The following is a 20,790-nucleotide window of genomic DNA, read 5'->3' on the forward strand; positions in this document are numbered from 1 at the left end:
TGTGAAGGATCACAGATCGAGCCAGGAGACTGCTTGGAAGGCCACCATGGCGGTGGCTTCCAGGGTTGCAGCTTCTTGCTGGGAGAGGGAGATGCTCTCTGCAGTAAGCTGCTGCAACGTCAGACCCGGATCCAGACGAGTCAGGTCCAGATCAACCTGTTTAGTTGGCAATGCCCCTACAGCTGGAGTGTAGAAGCGCTTCTGGCAAGGTAGAGGGGGGGAAGAAGCTTATTCGAGCGGCTTGATCTAAGTGAACTGTCTTGCCCAGACACAAGACTATTCACCTGGTCGAGGACCCCCTCAGCAAGCGTGGACCATGGCAGCCCCACCGAAGCCTTGGGTTCCTTCTTGGGTCCCCAAAACGATTCGAGGCGCGAAGGATGATCCACAGTTGAGGCCGTGGTCCCTTCCCCGAGGTTGCTGTGCTGACAAATCAGCACAATAACCTCTGCAAAAGTCCTCTGTATCTCGGGGGTGTCTGCATCCTGGGGCAGAGGACCCTTGAGTCCCTCCAGAGTGCGGTCACCCCGATCTACTCTCCCTGTAGGAGGGAGAACCTCGGCAGACCCCCATGATCCTTCCTGCACCACGCGGGCGTAAGACCTGGTCAAGCCAAGGGCTGAGCCAGGTTCGTACGCCCACGAGGTAGAACTCTGATGAGAAAACTCGCCAGAATTCTTCCTGTCCAACTCGCGCCCCTTGGAAGGAACCGAAGAGGTGGAGGGGACAGGCGAGGAGGATTGGGCGCTCCCACTGGCCTTGCTGGCAGAACCAACAAGGGCAGCGGACCGGGAGCGGTCACCAACCCGCAGTGGTGACGGCAGCCTGGGTCGAGGAAAGTGCTTTTGCCTAGGCGAAGCAGTCTGCCGAGGAAAGAGGAGTGGCTCATGTGAGCCGAGCCGCGCGCTCGCTTCCCCCGAGCCAGGCTGGCCGCGCGAACGTGGCCGGGGACTGGGAGGAGTCGAGTGCACGTCTGGCTGGCGCGAGCTTGCGCTGTCCTCTAGATGCGCCACAGTCTTCTTCGAGACCGTAGCCTCCCGGGGATACTGAGCAGGAGACCTCTTCTCCGCCTCTCCTGGTGTTCCCGAGAACCTGACTTGGCACTCACAGAAGTGCCAGCAGGAAGAAGCGGGGCACCTGCATGCCCAGGCTCTTTATCTCGCCCCACGCCCTGGTCTGTACGGCGAGAAGTTTCTCCCGTATCAGCCTGGGGTACCCGGGTCTCCTTGGTCTGCACGCCCTTGGCTCCCGATGCAACTGACCTGGAGGCCAGGGCAGCAGTTCCCTGATTCGTGGATCTGGAAGAGCCGACGGGAGATCCCACTGCCCTCCCTGCGGAAGGAGGCAGTCCCTTGGAAGTCTCGGTGCGAGACTTCTTGTGGGGGAGAGGCAGACTTCTTCTTCTTCGGCCGCAAAGCCTCGGAAGGAGAAGAAGAGGAGGCAGCACACAATGATGATGAAGACGAAGATGACGACACCTTCCTAGACCTCTTCTTCTTCTTCTTCACCATCTTCTTCAGGATCGCAGTCAAGTCCCCAAACCAAGCAGGCGCAGCCAATGAATCAGGAGCAGTCGCAGGGGCTGCAGCAGTAGGCGTATCTCGGGCAGAGAACGTGGTCCTCGGGCCAGCACTTGCCTGGGTGGGAGCAACCGCGTGGCAGCCAGGAACGTAAGGAGGCGGGACCGGGAATGCAGGCACAGGTGGTGCACTAGCAGCCAGGCCGGGCCGAGCCAGGGTCGAAGGTATGGGGAGAGAAACAGACGAGGGCAGTCAGGCAGAGAGCACATCCAGGCAGGCGGTACTCCCGCCTCCCGGACAGTAGTTAACTGCCTAACCACCTTGTTTGAAGTTCAACGGCCGTCTCCAGCCTATGCCTGAAAGTAATCCCTAATGTAAAGGACCGAGGGTTTGTATACTGTGTCGGAACAATCATTTATTTTATCATAAATGTATTTGTAATCACGAAAATACTAACATGATGTACAGTAAATGTCATTTCAAAATAATCTAAGAAAACACAAAAATATATGTAACATATAAGGCCAGTGCATTACATACAAGCAGAACGATGTGCAAAGTTATGTAGGCCAAAGAAAACATGCGTGTCTAAATGATAGGGGATACGTAAGAGTAACAGTTGTAGGCTTGAACTTAATTTTGCAACATGATTTTGAAATGATATTAAGGTGGTCTGGGATGAGTCTGAGGTATATTTTTGTTTGAACTCTCAAGTCTGGCGATGAACTGTTAAAATAGGCAGTTATAAGCGTTTTAGGGGTATATATAGCCTACTTAAGAGTAACAGTAGTAGGAGAGTACTGTAATGTAAGGTTGCTTTGAGTGTTTTTGGATGCTGATTTGGGGCATATTTTTGTTTTAATATTAAATTGTTTTAGTATGACAATTTAAGGTAAATTTTTGTTTGAACTATCAAATTAGTAGTTAAATGTTAAAATAAGCAGTTATAAGCATTTTAGTTTAAGGGGTACAAGGTATTTGGCAGTAAGCCAGTTATAAAAATTTTTAGAAGGCATTTTTGCATTTCTGCGGTAGGTTCTGGAACCTATCTCCATGTAAAAATGGGGGAGCACTGTAAATACATTTACTGTATATAGTTGATATTGTATGCAGCTGAAGTATTGAATACACAATACGTTTTGATGAACTATAGTGATAAGATTAGGTATGTTTCCATTCTGTAGATTAAGATTTATGAATTAGATTAGGTTCTTTTGACAGTTATGGGAGGATTATAGATTAAGATTGAAGTTAGGAAAAATTTTGATGGTAGCAGTAGTTTTATTAAGGATAATAAATTAGGGTAAAGTTCTTTCCATTTGGGGGCTCAGACCACTGTAATATTAAGGTAATAAATTAGGTCAAGGAGTGTTAGAGTTTCATTTAATAACCTCCAAATCTGTTCCCATCATATTGCACCAACTGTATACTAAAAGAAAAAGACCCAACAAAGTCATCCTAACATTTACTTTGCCAACTCTTAATGCTGACTTGTAGCACAGACATAGCATCTGTTGCATAAAATGTACTACAATAATAAACATCATTTGCATTCTTTACCTGACCTAGCTGTTTTTGCTTGCAATACTAAGCAGGCTGCTGCTGCAAAACAGTGTGTTTTCCAGTATCAGGTTTAACATTACTAATTTGGTTACAACTAAAATGTCGAATAGTTTATCTAGTGCAGTTGTGGAATCTAATCTCCAAATGTTTAAGCAGGAAGGCAATTCATTCCTGCATTCTGCTGGCATCTCTTGAATCCAGGTGTATTGGTTTTATTGTGTGTTCCCTCATATTTATTTATTTATCAGTTTTTCCTACAACTTGACTCTCTCAATATACTAAGTTCCCTTTGGGGCCTTCTTGACCCTGTCCATAAGGGTTTTCAGCTGAAGATTTAAGGAAAGAAATTTAGTAAGCTTAATCCTAAGTCATATCAGATTAACCGGTTAGGGTTACAGCCAGATCTCCAGAAGCCAATCTATCATTAAATTTTCTTATATTTCTTATCTGTGGATAAGACAGATGATGACTGACCCCCTTTGCCACATACTGAGAATATGTTTTAATGACCGTTCACATAATGTGGAACCTTTCTGATCACATATTTATTCCCATATGAGCGGCACTCTGACGAAACTGAAAGCATATATGCCTAACACAGAGGTGAAAGAGTCACTCATGAGTCTTTTGGAATAATGGGCAAGAAGGATTAAGCTATTTTAATGCTTCCACAACACACAACACTTCTCTAATCACTGTAAGAAAAAAGATTTAATTTTTTTTCTTCAAATAATTCACCTTCACTGTAGGTGAATTATTTGAAATTATCAAATACAACTCTTCTTCCATAGCTGAAGTTTAAATGTGGTTTCATCTCAACCATCATCATTATCATCAATTTTCAATGGCTAAGCATACAAAATTGAGCATTTTATTTTGCATGGATAACAGTTATTACCAAAACAAGAAATAGCTCTACCCCTGTATTGTACCAGCCTTCCTTTGTAAGTATTAAACCCTTAAATGCCTACTGGACGTATCATACGTCGACTAAAATTGTCTGTTGGGTGCCAAGTGGACGTACCGTACGTCGACTACAAAAAATTTCAACCTTCGGTCAACTTTGACTCGACCGAAATGGTAAAAAAACGCAATTGTAAGCTAAAACTCTTACATTCTAGTAATATTCAATCATGTACCTTCATTTTGCAACAAACTGGAAGTCTCTAGCACAATATTTCGATTTATGGTGAATTTTTGAAAAAAACTTTTTCCTTACGCCCGTGCGGTAACTCGGCCGAAAATTTCAGAAATTCTTTCGTCCTTTTGTCGTAATTTTTGCACTGTTTTATATTAGCCGTTACATAAAGTTTTATATATGAAAATGTGCACAATTTCATGCAAAATACAGCAAAATACAACCCATGGTTGTAGCTTTTATCAGTTTGGAAATATTTTCATATAAACCACGATAACTGCCAAAATTTCAACTTTCGGTCAACTTTGACTCAACCGAAATGGTAAAAAATGCAATTGTAAGCTAAAACTCTTACATTCTAGTAATTTTCAATCATTTACCTTCATTTTGCAACCAATTGGAAGTCTCTAGCACAATATTTCGATTTATGGTGAATTTTTAAAAACCTTTTTCCTTACGTCCAGCGCCAGAAATTCTTTAAATCACGTTGTCGTAATGTTTGCACCATTTTATATTAGTCGTTACATAAGTTTTATATATGGAAATGTGCGCAATTTCATGTAGAATACAACAGAAAATAACTCATGGTTGTAGCTTTTATCAGTTTTGAAATATTTTCATATATATCACGATAACTGCCAAAATTTCAACCTTCCAGGTCAACTTAACTGGACCGAAATGGTAAAAAACGCAATTATAAGCTAAAACTCTTACATTCTAGTAATATTCAACCATGTACCTTCATTTTGCAACAAACTGGAAGTCTCTAGCACAATATATCGATTTATGGTGAATTTCTGAAAAAAAAACTTTTTCCTTACATCTCTTGTGCGCGTAACTCGGCGAACATCTCAGAAATTCTTTCATCATTTTGTCATCACGTTTGCATCGTTTTACATTAGTCGTTATATAAACTTTTATATATGAAAATGTGAGCAATTTCATGTAAATACAACAGAAAATAGCTCATGGTTGTAGCTTTTATTCATTTTGAAATATTTTCACATAAATCACGATAACTGCAAAATTTCAACCTTGGTCAACTTTAACTCGACCAAAATGGTCAAAAAAACGCAATTATAAGCTAAAACTCTTACATTCTAGTAATATTCAATCATTTACCTTCATTTTGCAATAAATTGGAAGCTTCTAGCACAATATTTCGATTTATGGTGATTTTTTTTGAAAAAAACATTTTCCTTACATCTGCACCGTAACTCGGCCAAACATCTCAGAAATTCTTTCGTCACGTTGTCGTAATATTTGCACCGTTTTATATTAGTCGTTACATAAAGTTTATATATGAAAATGTGCGCAATTTCATGTACAATACAACAAAAAATAACTCATGGTTGTAGCTTTTATCAGTTTTGAAATATTTTCATATAAATCATGATAAATAGAAAAATTCGACTTTCGGTCAACTTTAACTTGACCGAAATGGTCAAAAACTGCAATTGTAAGCTAAAAAACTTACAGTCTAGTAATATTCAATCAATTAGCTTCATTTTTCAACAAACGGGAAGTCTCTAGCACAATATTTCGATTTATGGTGAATTTTTGAAAAAACATTTTTTACGTCCATGCGATTCTGAATTCATACACCATTTTGTGATAATATTTTCTCTGTGTTGCTTTGATCGTTTTACAATCTGTTATATACCAAAATCATTGCAATTTAGTGTACAATACAACTAAAAAAAGTAACTCATTAGCTTTAACCGTTTTGCTTACAGCGCGATTTGTAGAAAATTATATATGTTTTTTTTTTCGCTGTCATATATTCCAATATTTATATATGATGATATTTTTTTCATTTCTAATAGTTGCATACTAAACTTCAGGCAATGAGAAAAAAAGGAGCCAAAAATGAACTCTTAATCTTAAAAACTAAGTGTGTTGTGATTTTTTGAAAAAAAAACTTTTTTGCGCTTCGGCGCTAGCTCCCGAACGCCGCCAGCATACGGGAGACGTTTTTGTAAATAGAGGCTCGGCGTTTAAGGGTTAATAAGAAATAATTATAGTCTCCCTCTTTTTCTATCACTAAAAGAAGCACTGAGGGTATAGGTGATCTCTGGGGTCTCATTTGTCTCTTGTTACTGTACAGTTGTTGTCCCAGTCTGAGGCAATATACATTTAAATCATTTGGGTGTCTCACAAGTGCTGCATTAACTTAAGAATTATATATTTTCACATTTCTACCATAACAACTGACCCTAAACACTTCTTCATGATTGATGAATTTTATCCAAGCATCCACACTTTCACCCTCCCCTTACAGATTTGTTATTGTTTCCTCTCAACTCACGGGACTGAAAAATCTCATACAAGATCCTATCATTTGTTTCCAATACAGCATTTGTAAAGTGAATATCAAATTACATTTTCATGATTTGCTTTAACTTGATTCTTTGCTTGTTTTAATATTTTCAATTTCTCTCCTAAATTCACAACAGACTAAAATGCATAGCAACAAAGATCATTTGTTGAACAGTAGTCTTGATCCACTATGGTATTTACAACCATGTCAATCTCAAGATTGTCAACTGTATCTGATCACTGTGGGGTCCAACATTATTTGTATTTATGAAAAAATAATTTTTAAATGAGGATAAAACTGTTTGAAAATCTTAAAAAGACAGCATTAGCCTTTCATAGAGGTCCTTCCTCCAATAATGATAGTAATGAGAGCTGACTTCCAATGTCCATTTCCTACCCAACCCCAAAGGGATGGCACTAACATGACTGGTAGCTCGCATGAAGGCTAAACCCTCTTGATAAGACTGGGCTAATTCTAAGAAATAGTCCCACCCCGGAGATATCAATGACTAGCATACTGATACTTTTGATGAGACCAACGCAGCTCCCACAATTGGCTTCAATAACGAAGCCCAAAACCAAAAATTGTTTCCCTTCTTGATGACCAAACTCTGGAGAGGAAGTTAGAGTGGCTGGAAAGCCACTAAAGCCAATAAAATCCAAGAGGTTGAGGTAATAGTGAGATAGAATACACAATGATATTTGGAGGGACACTTTGCCATGAGTATTCTCCCCACAGTTCACACATTTATCGCTCACTTCTGGGTTTCAGACGACATGTGTTGACATGTCCAAATATTGGAAGTAAAAGTATTTTCCATGGAATGGAAAACAGGGTATTATCTTTATTTTGTACCAAGCTGCTGATGTGGTCTAATTAGGTCATACATGAGTAATGAAGAGGAACTGGGAACAATACCCCCAATGTCTTCCTTCATTGCTTTACCTTTTGGTCTTCGATTCCCTTCAGTAAATTTCCCTCTGAATATCTCACCAAATCTCTGGAGAATAACAGACTTCAGCCAAAGTACTATACAGTATATGTGAGGGATACTTTTTTTTTGGATCTTTCAGTTTTTTAAATATCATAACAATAAGAATGAGGCTAAATATACAGAGGACACAATCCTAGCACACACTCTTAACATCTAGGGCGTCTATACTAATTACTCTTACTAGCTGGGAAATTATCAAGTACCATCATTGACAACAATCAAACCCAAAGCCAACTGCTTCAAAAACACCCATGATGAGCAAAGTGTTAGATGTCTTATCAGCAAGTCAGCCAAAATAAAAGTGGACACTACCAAACAAATGGGTGGTTCCCCAAAACCTGACTCACTTGCCACCCGTTAACTACCTTGCTACCAAACTTCAATGAGTGAATTAGCTTTTGCCATAGGAAAGTTCATATAAAAGGCTTGTAGCAAGAACAAAGGCTTGTATTCTTGTAGGAACAAAGCATTTTGTACATATTGGATTGCACTTTGTTTGGAAACATCTATATTTAACTTATAGTACATTTCAGTACAGGTAGCATTACAGTACCTCATTGCAGCTTGATTCAACAAGATTAGCCCTTGTAAGGTCCTCATCTTGACTTAATGCTAATAATATTGATTCACAAAGGTACTGTGCTTCTGAAGAGGCCATAGCATATTTTCCACAGAGACTAGCTATTGCTGCAAATAGACCTGATGCAACTGCATATAACTGTCCATGCATCACTGAAAAGAAATAAATTAAGATTTTCACATTCAATACAATATAATACAACATATGGACATAATACTTTACAATTCACACAACCAACTCAGTTGAGGCAACAAATGACAAATTCTGTTGAACCACTTACTGTGTATTTACTGAATTTCTTCAACATTATGGAATTGCATTACTGTAATCCAAAATACGTTACATAAACTGATTAAACAAATGCACAATGAACTGTAAAAAGATTTTCTTTACTGGGAAATTAGTTTATCCAAGTTCCATACAGATACCCTGTACTATGTTCTTATAATATTTTTACAGTTTTGCTGATAAATATTCAACTAGCATCCCCGGGGGGATTATTTTGAAACTAAAAAGTCTTCAAAAGGACAAATATGTTTTTAAAAAATTGTGGAACAACTCAAAACCAATAACAAAAGCTACCAACTTTGGGAAACACCTATGAAAACCCCACCCTGTAAGGCACCTCTACCTGACTAAAGTTCTTTGCCATCTACTTGAAACCCTCCACAACTAGTGAGTAATGAGAGGTACAAGTTAGTCACAAGTTCATTTTCCTCTTGTTTTCTTCATATTTAAGCTTATTTGCACCTCTACCTGACTTAGGTTCATTGCCATCTACTTGAGACCCTCCACAACTAGTGAGTAATGAGAGGTACAAGTTAGTCACAAGTTCATTTTCCTCTTGTTTTTTTCATATTTAAGCTTATTTAAGTATGATTTGTTCCTGTGGGAATGCAAAGTGCAGCTTTTTATGTAGGAATATTCCTCGGAACAAACTTGGTAATAGTGGCTTATTAATGGTGGGCAAGCACATCTTCAGCTATGGTGGTGACAAGACATGTACTGCACTTTTTCCAACTGCCTCATTGAATCCCTATACTATTTCACTGTATGTGTATTTGTTTTTCATCGTGGATGGTACTCAAAGAGTGTGATTGTGAGCAACATATGTGTGTAGGATCTAAGTGGGTGTGTGGCCAGTTTATGTCCTCCTTATCTGTGGATCCCCACCAGTTTTGTCCTTTTTGCAGAGACTGCAGCCCTGATTCTCCCATGCAAGGAATATGTTGATTGGTCTTCTTCACAGTGGAAGATTTATGGCATGAAGCACAAGACAACCAAAAGATGTTTACTGGACTCTTCAGGGCTAGAACTTCAACTCTGACACCAGCAAACATTTTCGATTCCCTCTCTCTGTCCCTCTGGCTCGGTCCAAGATGGGTATGTGCGTGGAGGAAGTAGGCCAACATACATTTTCTGGCTGTGACAACCCATAATGCAAACTGAGCTCTCCTCAAGTGAAACCCCATTACTTGCTTGTTGTCCATCACCACCTATCCCTGCTTGACTAGTTGCTCCAGGTATGAGGCCTATACTAAGCATCACAGATGTCCCATCTCTTGCTGTCCTCTATTCCAGGCACAGAACTGAACACTGCTGAGCCTTCTGTGGCAGCTGTGTTGCCTGTGGGAGATAGCCCTAGGCAGTGCTCCTACAGCTCTTCTGGCTTCCTCTACCTTGTTTGCTACCACCAAAGTACTAGAGAGCAGGACTCACCACAGGAGTAAGATGCAGAAGCTCAGGCACTTAATGTTTTCATTCTCCTCCTCAGAGTTCATCCTCATCTTCTGCCCCTCCTTCCTTTCACAGAAAAGGTATTTCCCTATCTGAAGACTGATAGCATTATGGGTTGACACTAGGTTTTCTGAGCATACTCATGATCCCGTGTCCTCCCTTTCTGAGCCTCATGGGCTGCCCCAGACTTGTCACTAACTCATACTTCTTCAGAAGTATATAAAGATTTGTTGGTGCTACCTTCTCATCTCTCAAAACCATGATCCCGGAATCTTGTCTGTAATTTGTACAGACAGGGGGGTACATTCATGACAGATCTCCATAGTTGGATACCTTTTGGTATCATGGTGACCTGTTCATGCATGATCATGCTGCACTTAGAATGTTCCTAGCCCATCCAGAACTTCCAATGTGATTATGCGTGATAAAGCTCATGAGCATTTGTCCATAGCCTATACTAGTTTGGCACCCTGCAAATCTTAAGAAGACAGAAAGGATGGGTGACCACTCTTTGGAATGTGCTCCATTCATTTATGAGTCAACCTGGGCCTGTGGTTCAGTATGCAGCACCACAAGGTCCAATCATTCATGCCCATGATTTCAAGATTGTTCAACTTGACAGGCTGCTGAATCTGCCTCTCTTTTGGGAGAGAATCCAGCCCACACCTTACGGGATCTGTTAGGGCCTAAGGGTCCTTCTTCAGAACCCCTTCATTTTTAGTTGGAAGGGCCCTTTTGAGAGATTATTGGGCTCACTCGCAAGAGTAATAGTATAGTCATTGAACCAAATTTCACCACTAAAGCAAACTCTAAGGTTCCCTCTAGCTGCAAGACAGCCATTATGACTACTGTGGTTGCCAATTACTCTTGGTGTTTTGGACAAGGTGAACAGTCTGATCTGCTGATCTGAAGGTTCAATAACTTCCTCTAGATCAAGCAACGTGCCTCACTTGCCTTTGTTATACCAGCATAAGTATTAAGCTGAAAGATGACAAGACTACTCCTGTTCAGATTGATTCATCAGTCTGTGAACATACAAATGACCTTCCCCAGAGAGAATCTGACAAGAAAGTACTTCCTTTTGTCTGTGGAGTCAGGAGCCATGGAGTCAGTCATAATAACTTACTTCCAGGCAGCAGAGTGGCTCAACCACTTCACTATTGCTAGTGCCTTATCTATGGATGAGACAGAGACAACATTCCTAAGGTTGCTGGTGTTGGGAGGAAAGGTTTGGACTTTCCTCTCATATCAGAGTACCAACCTATGGGCAAACTTTGTATGGCTAAGGCTTGTCTCACTGAGACGTGAATCAGTCTTGGGAGCCTTTTTATTCTTTATGAAGAGTCAAGTTGAGGGGGATGCTTAGGTAGGCTGCCCTCCTCTCCAGCTACCACAAGTAGAATAAGCCCATCATGCCACTGGGCAATGGGGCAGTGACAGGGGACTGAACACTAAGTAGTCTGCCATTCAAGATGCATGCTACCAAAAAACACCAGCTTCTTCCTTACCTCGCTCAAACATTAATTCAATTTTCTCTCTACAATTCAGCATTACCAAATGTCTCATCATGTAACCAGAGGTGAGAGAAATGCTGGAAAAGAATGAGCTTAAAGTTGTAAAAAACCTGTCTCCGGGTTTCTAAGGTTGATTCTTCCAGGTGGAAGTCAAATGAGGGATGGCAATCGAATATCAATCTCTAATGAACTAGTTACAGATTCAGTTCAAGGTGGGAACACTTTCCATGTAAAATTCCATCTTCCATCAGAGAGGGTGACTTCATGCTTTCAATGAATCTGAAGGATACATACTTTCAGATAGGGATTTGTTCACCACTTCAAATCCATGTGATTCACACTGGGAACACCCCCTAAGGAGTTCAAATTAGTGTATGCCTTGGTAGTAGCTTCTGCCCACTTCCACTAAACGCACCTTTTTTGTTAACTCTATGATCTGTTGATTTTGGGTTAAGAACAATGACTATCTCCTCTCACAAGCAGTCAAGAGAAGTCTGACCTTAAGACCAAGCAGCCAGCAAAGTGCCAGGGCATGCTGAAAAAATAAAGCAGCACAAGAGTTTTTCCTTTGGACTCTTGTGGCAGCAAGCTCAAGGATGTGACTTGTGATAACAGGCAAAAAGCTGTGCTTTGACAGACTGTCAATGGTCACTCTCCAGCGACCCTCATAGGTGTCTCCACAGATGTTCGTTTCAGTCGCAACTGAAGTAGCAATGTGTCTCTCCAGCAAACTCCCCTCCAATCATGTAGGTTTAAGCCTAGAGGTGACAGAGAAGACCTTGTTTGAAGGCTTGGCGTACAGAAAACTCCTAATGAAAGTTTTGTTCAACTCCCAAACCCCAGGGATGCTTCTGTTCCCTAACACATCAGAGGAGGGATGGGGCACACACCTGCAACATATCACCTCTTTAGATTTTGTGGAGATGCATTCAACTCTGCTGGCCCTGCAAGCACTCTGAAATCATGGGACGGGCTACTTCATAGTCCTAATGAGCAACAATACAATTATAGTGGCATACATCAGCAAGTGGGAGGACAGTTTCCTATCAACTGTCAGCTGGAGATGCAGATGGACGAGTGGGAGGTTTGCTACGCTATAAAGCTGTCAGTGAGGTACATTCCAGGCAGAAGGAATGTTTTGGCTGGCCAGCTCAGCCACCAGGAGCAGGTATTGGGGGCAGAGTGTTCTCTACATCTTTACTTCATGCTTTTTTGTATATGTTGTATCTTTCTGGTGATATGAAGTTTTCATAATAAAACTAACATTGTAATACCTACCTGAACACTTGAACTAGCCCTTAATCCCACTAGCCCGAACAATCTCAATTACCAATTTCCCTATTGGGAATTTTAACAGCCAGTGTTACCAACGCTGCAGGTAAAATCTTGTCACTGAGCTACCACAACAAATGGTTGGTAACACTGACACAGGTGTGTGCCGACACGCACCATTTCCGTCAATTGCTTTATTCAAGGTCAAATTGATGTGGGGAAGGAGGGTGGGAATCATTCAGGTGTTCAGGTAGGTATTACAATATTAGTTTTATTATGAAAACTTCATATTGCAATACACTCCCTGAACACCTGAATTAGCCCGATTAACAACATTTGGAGGAGGAGGGATCAACTCTATTGCACGCCCCTTTTTACCAACCTCAGAGATGGTGGCTCACAATCTGTTCTGCCTAGGCTATCTTGTTTATTTAACACTCACCCTAACAATCGCTGTTCTTGGCGAGGAGACATGCTGGAGGGTACTTTGATCATCTGTCAGGTCAGTCTTGTCTCCGTCCATCGACCTCCCATGTGGCTATTCAAAGCCTCTCATGTATGGAGGGAAGTGAAGCAGTGTGCAGAGCCGCTGCCCCTCCGGGAAACCCGACTGGGTTGAGGAAGAGTCAGATGACCAACCGGTGACGAAGTATCACCGCGTCGACGAGAAGCCTAACCTACTCGAGCACCCCCGTGGACTCTCGTAGGGATAAAATATTTGAGATTACGCTAGTTAAAGAAAACGTACTAATCTAATTCCCTGAGATTATGCTATCACTGTTGCCTAACAAGGAATTCTTCTCTCTGATTGACCTACAAACCAACGGACTAAAAGAATATCCCTTTGGTTAAACGGAACACACCCTAGATAGAGTTAATCGCAATAACGGACTAAGAGAATGCTCCCTCAGTTAAAATGAACGCACCCTATATGATGGAATTAGCCGCTACAAACGGACTAAGCGAATACCCCTCCGACGAGGCGAATTGAACATCTCTTAAATAAAAGGAAGTAAATACTGATACGGATTTCCAAGTAGCCGCTTCCAGAATAGAAGATACTGAATAATTCCTTAGAATGGAAGATGAAGTGGCAATACTTCGAATGCTGTGTGCTCAGGGTAATACAGGGCTTGAAGATGACGGAAAAGAAGTAGAACAACAACCCGATGAAGCTTGGGAGATTACCTCCCTCAGAAAGTAAATGATAGCGTTCTTTGACAGCGAATGGGACGGATTCCGCGGAGAGACGAAAAGTGTACGTGGACGGAGTTTTTCCACCTTTGACAAATAAACTTTCAATGCTCGAACCGGGCATAAATGCATCTCCGCTGGGTCGCCAGCAACGAACTCTTGCAAAGAACAAACTCTGAACGAACGAGGAAGAGGGTTAACTTCCGACTCCGTCTTTGCTACAAATTCCGGTAGAAAAGACAAATGCATATCGTTCCCTGAATAAGAGACTAACCTAGAAATAGCCTGAAGCTTACCCACCCTTTTTGCTGTAGCTAAGGCCGTGAGAAAAAGCACCTTCTTAGTCAGCTGTCTCAAAGTTAGAGCTTCAATGGGTTCAAAAGCAGGGGAACGCAGAAAATGAAGTACTTTCGACAAATCCCACGGAGCCCGATTCGGCAAAACAGGACGTTCAATCTTAAAAGAACGCAATAAATCATGGATGATTTTGCTAGTAGAAATCTCTGGGAGATGGAAGCTAAATGTACTGCTCAGCATTGAGCGGTAGCCAGTAATAGCCGAATACGAAAGTCCCTTGACTTTCCTAAGGAATAACAGAAATTCAGATTTAGATATCTAAGCAACAGAAGGTCTAGAGATGGAGTGACCTTCCTTACGACACCAACTTCTATACATTGTCCACCTGACTTGATAAAGTTTGCGGGTTGATTTTCTCAAGCTGAGAGAAAGCTGTCTAGCCACAGCTTTAGAGAGTCCGGTTTGTCTAGCTGCTCACTCGATAGTCGCCATGCAACTAGGTTCAGCATGCGAGGGTTTGGGTGATAATGATGGAAATGCGGTTGTTTGAGAAGATCTTTCCGCATGGGCAGGAACATCGGAACTTCCGTGAGAAGCTCTAGGAGTTCTGGAAACCAAGGACGTTGGGACCAGCAAGGAGCTATTAAGGTCATATCCATCTTGACACTTTCCGGCAATTTCCTGATCACTTGATGAATAAGCCCAAATGGAGAAAAGGCATATACCTGTATTCGATTCCAATTTTGTAACATTGCATCAGTGCCTATCAACATGGAGTCCGCTACTGGTAAAAAGTACACTGGAAGATGATGGTTCCATCTCATCACAAATAAATCTATCATTGCTGGCCATTTCCGGAGAACCTGGCCTACTACGTCCTGGGCCAAATTCCACTCTCCCCCCAGTACCTGACGAGAGCAACTTAACGAATCGGCCAGCACACTGAGACTCCCCGATATGAATTGAGGAAGAAGAGAAACCTTTTCTTCGCACCATCTCAAGACTCTCTGAGCTACAATATTGAGATCGGTCGATCTCGTGCCTCCGGATTTCTTCAGATACGACACCGCCGTTACGTTGTTGCAAAACAGAGCCACTACTCTGTTGCGCACGAGATCTGAGAAACACCGAAGGGCCCCTTCTATTGCCCTGAGTTCCCGAAAATTGATTGATTCCTCCCGCTCGCGATCACCCCAAAAGGCCCGAAGCCTGGGTTTCCTCCAAGGTTGCCCCCCAACCCTGATCTGAGGCATCTGTGTAAAGATGAACGTCGGGAAGAGGGGAGTCGATAGACCTTCCGGGTGTCAGATTCCCTTCTTCTGACCACCACAGAAGATCCGAAAGGCAAGAATCGTTCCAGACTATGAATGCGTTCTCGTTGAGGAAGTCCCAGCGATTCCTGAGACTATAAGAGGTGCAAAAGAAACGAGCAGGTAAAAGTTACTGCTGATTTATTCAAGGTCCAGGCGGTTTATATAGCGGTCGACTGGTGTCAGGCCGCAGAAAACAATGGAAGCAAGGGTGACCTGAGGTCGATAACAATTAATAAATAAATACAGCGAACGAGTACAATATACAATGTAAAAATAGACAGAATTAAAGTTGAGTATAATCTTGACGCCTGCGAAAGAAGAAATACACAAAACACAGTTGATGAACAGATAAATAATTGCATACACAGTTTAAACAATTGAATTTTTACGTGACCTGGCCCGTCGGCGTGACGAATCGTAGGTACAAAGTAAATGGGCCGTCACCAAAGAAAACTTGCTTAACGAGGACTTTACAAACAACATGATCAGCATAGACTGTACAACATGGATTTACAAGACGTACCTGGAGAGAGCGCATCCGGAGACGAGACCCTGGAATTAAGAGAGAAAGAGAAGACATTCTCCCTATGAGGCTTCTCCAAGCTGATACTGGTTGTTCCCTGGTGGACAGGAACACCTCTACCTGTTGTAGGACCGCTTGTATCCTCTCCCGGGTTAGGAAAACCCTCAAAGGAAGAGAGAGAATCCTCATCCCTAAATAAGTCATGGATTGGGTTGGTACTAGGCAGCTCTTGGCAAGGTTTAGACGAATTCCTAGTACCCTGCACAGTTTTAAAAAAAAGTCCCTCGCCCTTACAATCTCCTCTAGAGAGGAGGCAAGGATCAGCCAATCGTCCATATATCTCAACATTCTGTATCCCCGACGATGCATAATTGTCGACACAGGAGACATGACCCTCGTGAACACCTGAGGTGCTGTGGTCAGCCCGAAGGGGAGAACTTTGAACTGGAAGGTGCGGGCGGAAGACACGAACCTGAGGTACCCCCGAGAATCCTGATGAACCGGAATCTGGAGGTAGGCATCCGCCAGATCCACCAAGACCATCCAATCCCCCACTCCTGACAGACTGCAGCACCGATTGTGCAGTCTCCACACGAAACTTCACCGTCACCACCCAACGGTGGAGGCTCGAAAGGTCTATAATGGGCCTCCACGCACCTCCGGTTTTTGCTGCGATGAAGACTCTGCTGTAGAAGCCTGGAGAGAGAGAAGCTGGTTCCAACGCCCCCTTCTCCAACAGGGCCTGAATCTCCCTCGCTAGAGCCATTCCCCTGATGGAAGACGGGGAATAACTCGGAAGGCTGATAGGGGAAGAGGACAGAGGAGGAAGGGAATGGAAAGGAATTCGATGACCCAACCTCAGGACCTCCACAACCCAATCCTCTGCCCCCCAACTCCCTCCAAACCTGCCAAAACGGAGCGAGACAACCTCCCACCGGAACAGACGAGGGACATATCTCCTATTTGGAAAAATCCTGTGACGACGAGGGTCTAGAAGCAGACACCGATACGGCCTTGTTGGTGAAACGCACCCTCTTGGATGTCCTAGGGGGAGACTTCAAAAATGTTCTCTTGGAAGGAGAAGACTTGCGGACACCTCTAGGGGAACTAGAACCCTGGGCTGCTACCCTTATCATAGCTTGCTGATTCAACGGCAGAATTGGTGGCGACAAAATTTACCATACTAGCCACATCTTCCTCCTGGGACAAGGAATTGGCTAGAGCTAAAGGAGCTCTGAGGAGAACCCTCTTATGAACGTCCAGATAATGCGATGGAAGATGACTAAGGTAGAAATCACGCCATTCTTACTTACAAAAGTCGTCGACGAAGCCAAAGCATTAGCCTGATGAGCCAAACCCATTGATACAGAAGTTATTAAGCTGTCAAACAGTCCCGGATCCGAAGGGATATATCCATCATTCTTTAAGAAACCCATTAGTCCTGATAACATCCACAGAGAGTGCGAAAGAGCCTCAGTTTGAATACGTAGCACGTCTTCTAGCGCTGCCGCTTCCCTAAAGGAAATCCCTACAAGACAAGTCGATGCTGGAGACCTCGATAGGATTGCTTCAACAGATTCGTTGAGAGGCAACCTGGAACCTGCCGAAGGATTACTATGGACTGAATAGATCGCCTTCCTAGGGGAAAGAAGAGAAATGTCCTGCCTACTAGAAGTCACCGCCGAAGCCAGACGACCATCCGCCTCCTCCAAGGCCTGCCTAACCCGATCAAACCAAACTAGTCCGCTCGAAATGGGAACAGGAGATGGCTTAGTGGCATAGAAAGACTTGAAAAGAGCTTGATTTGGTGCATGCAGATGGTCCAGAGCTCTTGCTTGAGGGTACAAGGAAGTGACGTACTCAAGCATACGTCTGTAGTCCTTACCACTGGAAAGAGGACAATCCGAATCCTCTGGAATTTCCTGAACCTCCGGATGAGAATCAAGTTTGGCCATGTCCGAACGGTCCAAGACAGATGAAGGACGAGGAGCTGAATGGTGCCCAGACAATGACGAAGGGTGGACGAACAGACCGCCAAATCCAGAAGGCTGCATACCTAAACCTAACCCAGAACCCAGACCTGAATCCAATTCGTTGATTCCATGGGAAGGAAGAGAGGAAGGAGCCGAGAGACCCAAAACCGCTTCTACATTGCTACCAAAGGGGGACCAAGTGAGGGAAGCCCAACCCAAGTTACCAAACCCTGCGAGAGGATGAGTAAGTGAAAACGCTTGCGGAGGGACGGAAGAAGATGAAGAAGAAGGGAGAATGAAAGAGGTGGGAGTTACCAATGACCCTTCCGCAGCGGAAAAGATGGGTGAAGAAAACCTCGGGCCGATCGGAGATGGTACCGCAGGCCCAGTCACAGCCACGGATCGCAAACCTGAACTAAAAGCAAGTGGCAAAACCCTGGGAAATACCCAGAATACCTGATGCCTGAAGTGGAAGCAAGGGGTTGCGTATACCCGAAAGAATTGAACCTGGAGCACTGGAGGCCAAATTTTGCCAAAGTTGAGTTCTCACTTGACTGGTAGATCCTCCTACCAAAGAAGGCTGAACTGCAGAAGGGAAAGAGGAAGGGAAGGCAGAAGGAAAGGAGGAAGACAGAGGAATGGTGGACGAAGAAAAGGTTACCTGAGAAGAGGGGATGTCAGGATTCATAGAAAGAGGGAAAGAAGATGCGGAAACTGCAGGAAGGGCAGAAAAAGAAGAAGAAGGAGCCGAAGATGAGACTGAAAGAGGGGCAACAGAGAATGTGGGCAAAGGAAGGTGAAGCTACAGATAAACCGGAGAAAAAAGCAGAATCCTTAGAACGAAGAGACAGAAGGTAGACCGAATCCGCCCCTCCCTGATAATCCTGAAGCATGTCCGACATAAATTCCGGACACTCTTGAGTCACATATTCTCTAATATAACAATTTTTAAAGTAAATTGTATTTTTCCTAACTATACAAACCCGAGGTCCTTTACATTAGGAGATTACTTTCAGGCGTAGGCTGGAAACGGCCGTTGAACTTCAAACAAGGTGGTAGGCAGTTAACTACTGTCCGGGAGGCGGGAGTACCGCCTGCCCGGATGTAAACATTCCAATTTTCCTTTCGGCCCAGGTACAGGTTGAGGGGTGGCATGAGGTGGGCATAAGTGTAAAGGACCTCGGGTTTGTATAGTTAGGAAAAATACAATTTACTTTAAAAATTGTTATTTGTTCCGACACAATATACAAACCCTCGGTCCTTTACATTAGGAGACTCACTTATTGGAGGGAGGAATCTGAAAAAGTCTCTCTGAACTGACTGGAGTTCACCACCTTGTCTTCCCTTCCTGGTCGTAAGAGCGAGGAAGGGAAAAACCGCCTCTGACAAAAGATCGGGTTGTAGGAAACGCAGGATCAGTTTGTCAGACTTCTGGGTCCCTTTGCATGAAAGAGGAAAACGTCAGTTCATGCAAAGTAGGCTAGGAAGAATTTGACGTCGGATGACAATAAGGCAAATACAAGCATTGGGTTTGTCTCAAGTCATGGACTTCTTCCTCCCCTTGCAAAAGGAAGGAGTGGGGTTGCTTCTATTAACCTAAATGGAAATAGAACGGAACCTCTCGTTATGTGCTTACCTGCCTCGATCGCCCGGTCCAGCTTGTAACGGCGCATCCGCTCCCTGCCCGTGGGAAGAAAGCTTAGGATGGGGAGAAGGAATTGAGGCCAGTCACTCAACATTCATCTCCCAATCACTACCGTACAACATAGGCGAGATGCAACCTGTCCCGTTAGGGGAGCTGGATAAGCTACACAACTTGTTGAGCAGCCACCACAGGACCCAAGGAAAAAGTGTCCAAGGACTTGTGTGCAACATCCCAGAGGTAGAAGGAGGTGAAAGTAGTCTGTCGGGACCACACACCCGCCTTCAGCACCTGTGGTACCGACATATTCTTCCGGAATGCGAGGGACGGACCAATGCTGCGAACCTCATGAGCTCTCGGACGAAGTGTACCGGTGTCGTCTTCTCCTGCAGCAGAGTACGCTCTCCTTATCGTCTCACGAAGCCAAAAAGAGATGGTATTCTTGGACACTTCTTTCTTGGTCGAGCCAGTGCTAACGAAGAGTCGTCGACACTCAGGCCGGAGGTGCCGAGTCTTCTTAAGATAGCGCCGCAGCACCCTAACAGGACACAGTAGCATCTCGTCTGGATCATTATCTACGAAGTTCTCTAGGGAGGGGATTGTGAAGGACTCGAACCATGCATCAGGGACCGAAGGGTTCTGAGTCTTCGCTACGAAATCCGGGATGAAATCGAGCGTAACTGATCCCCATCCCCTCGAGTGTTTGACATCAAAGGAAAGTCCGTGAAGCTCGCCAACTCTCTTCGCCGATGCCAGGGCAAGCAAGAAAACGGTCTTGAGGGTCAGATCCCTGTCTGACGACTCTCTTAAAGGCTCAAATGCGGTGCATGAGTCAGGCTCCTTAATCACGAGAGTCACATCCCACGCAGGGGGCCTGAGATCCCTGGGTGGGCAAGACCGTTCGAAGCTTCTCATGAGTAGAGAAATCTCGAAAGAGGAGGAGATGTCTACTCCTTTCAGCCGCAAGACTAGGCCGAGTGCGGCGCGGTAGCCTTTTACAGCTGAAACGGAGAGAAGCTTCTCTCAGCGAAGGAAGACGAGGAAGTCCGTGACCTGCTGAACAGTAGCTCCAACCGGAGAGATACCCCTTCGACGACAACAACCACAGAAGACGGACCACTTTCCCTGGTATACTGCTGCGGAGGATCTTCTGAGGTATCCTGCCATCTCTGTTGCTGCGCGGCGCGAAAAGCCTCTCGCTCGCAAGAGA

The 20,790-nt window shown here is 43.7% G+C and overlaps 1 protein-coding gene across 3 annotated transcripts in view; it reads right to left on the reverse strand.

Annotated features, from left to right (window-relative positions):
- Positions 1–20,790, reverse strand: part of LOC136829553 (transmembrane protein 42) — a 271,989-nt gene that overhangs the window by 140,202 nt on the left and 110,997 nt on the right. For all 3 annotated transcript variants that reach the window (XM_067088393.1, XM_067088394.1, XM_067088391.1), the window contains one exon: positions 8,089–8,267. In XM_067088393.1, the coding sequence (XP_066944494.1) occupies positions 8,089–8,265 (177 nt within the window). In that variant the 5' untranslated portion in view covers positions 8,266–8,267. The remainder of the gene's footprint in view (positions 1–8,088; positions 8,268–20,790) is intronic.

The sequence above is a fragment of the Macrobrachium rosenbergii genome, chromosome 44, assembly GCF_040412425.1.
Source record: "Macrobrachium rosenbergii isolate ZJJX-2024 chromosome 44, ASM4041242v1, whole genome shotgun sequence".
NCBI classification, from domain to species: domain Eukaryota; kingdom Metazoa; phylum Arthropoda; class Malacostraca; order Decapoda; family Palaemonidae; genus Macrobrachium; species Macrobrachium rosenbergii.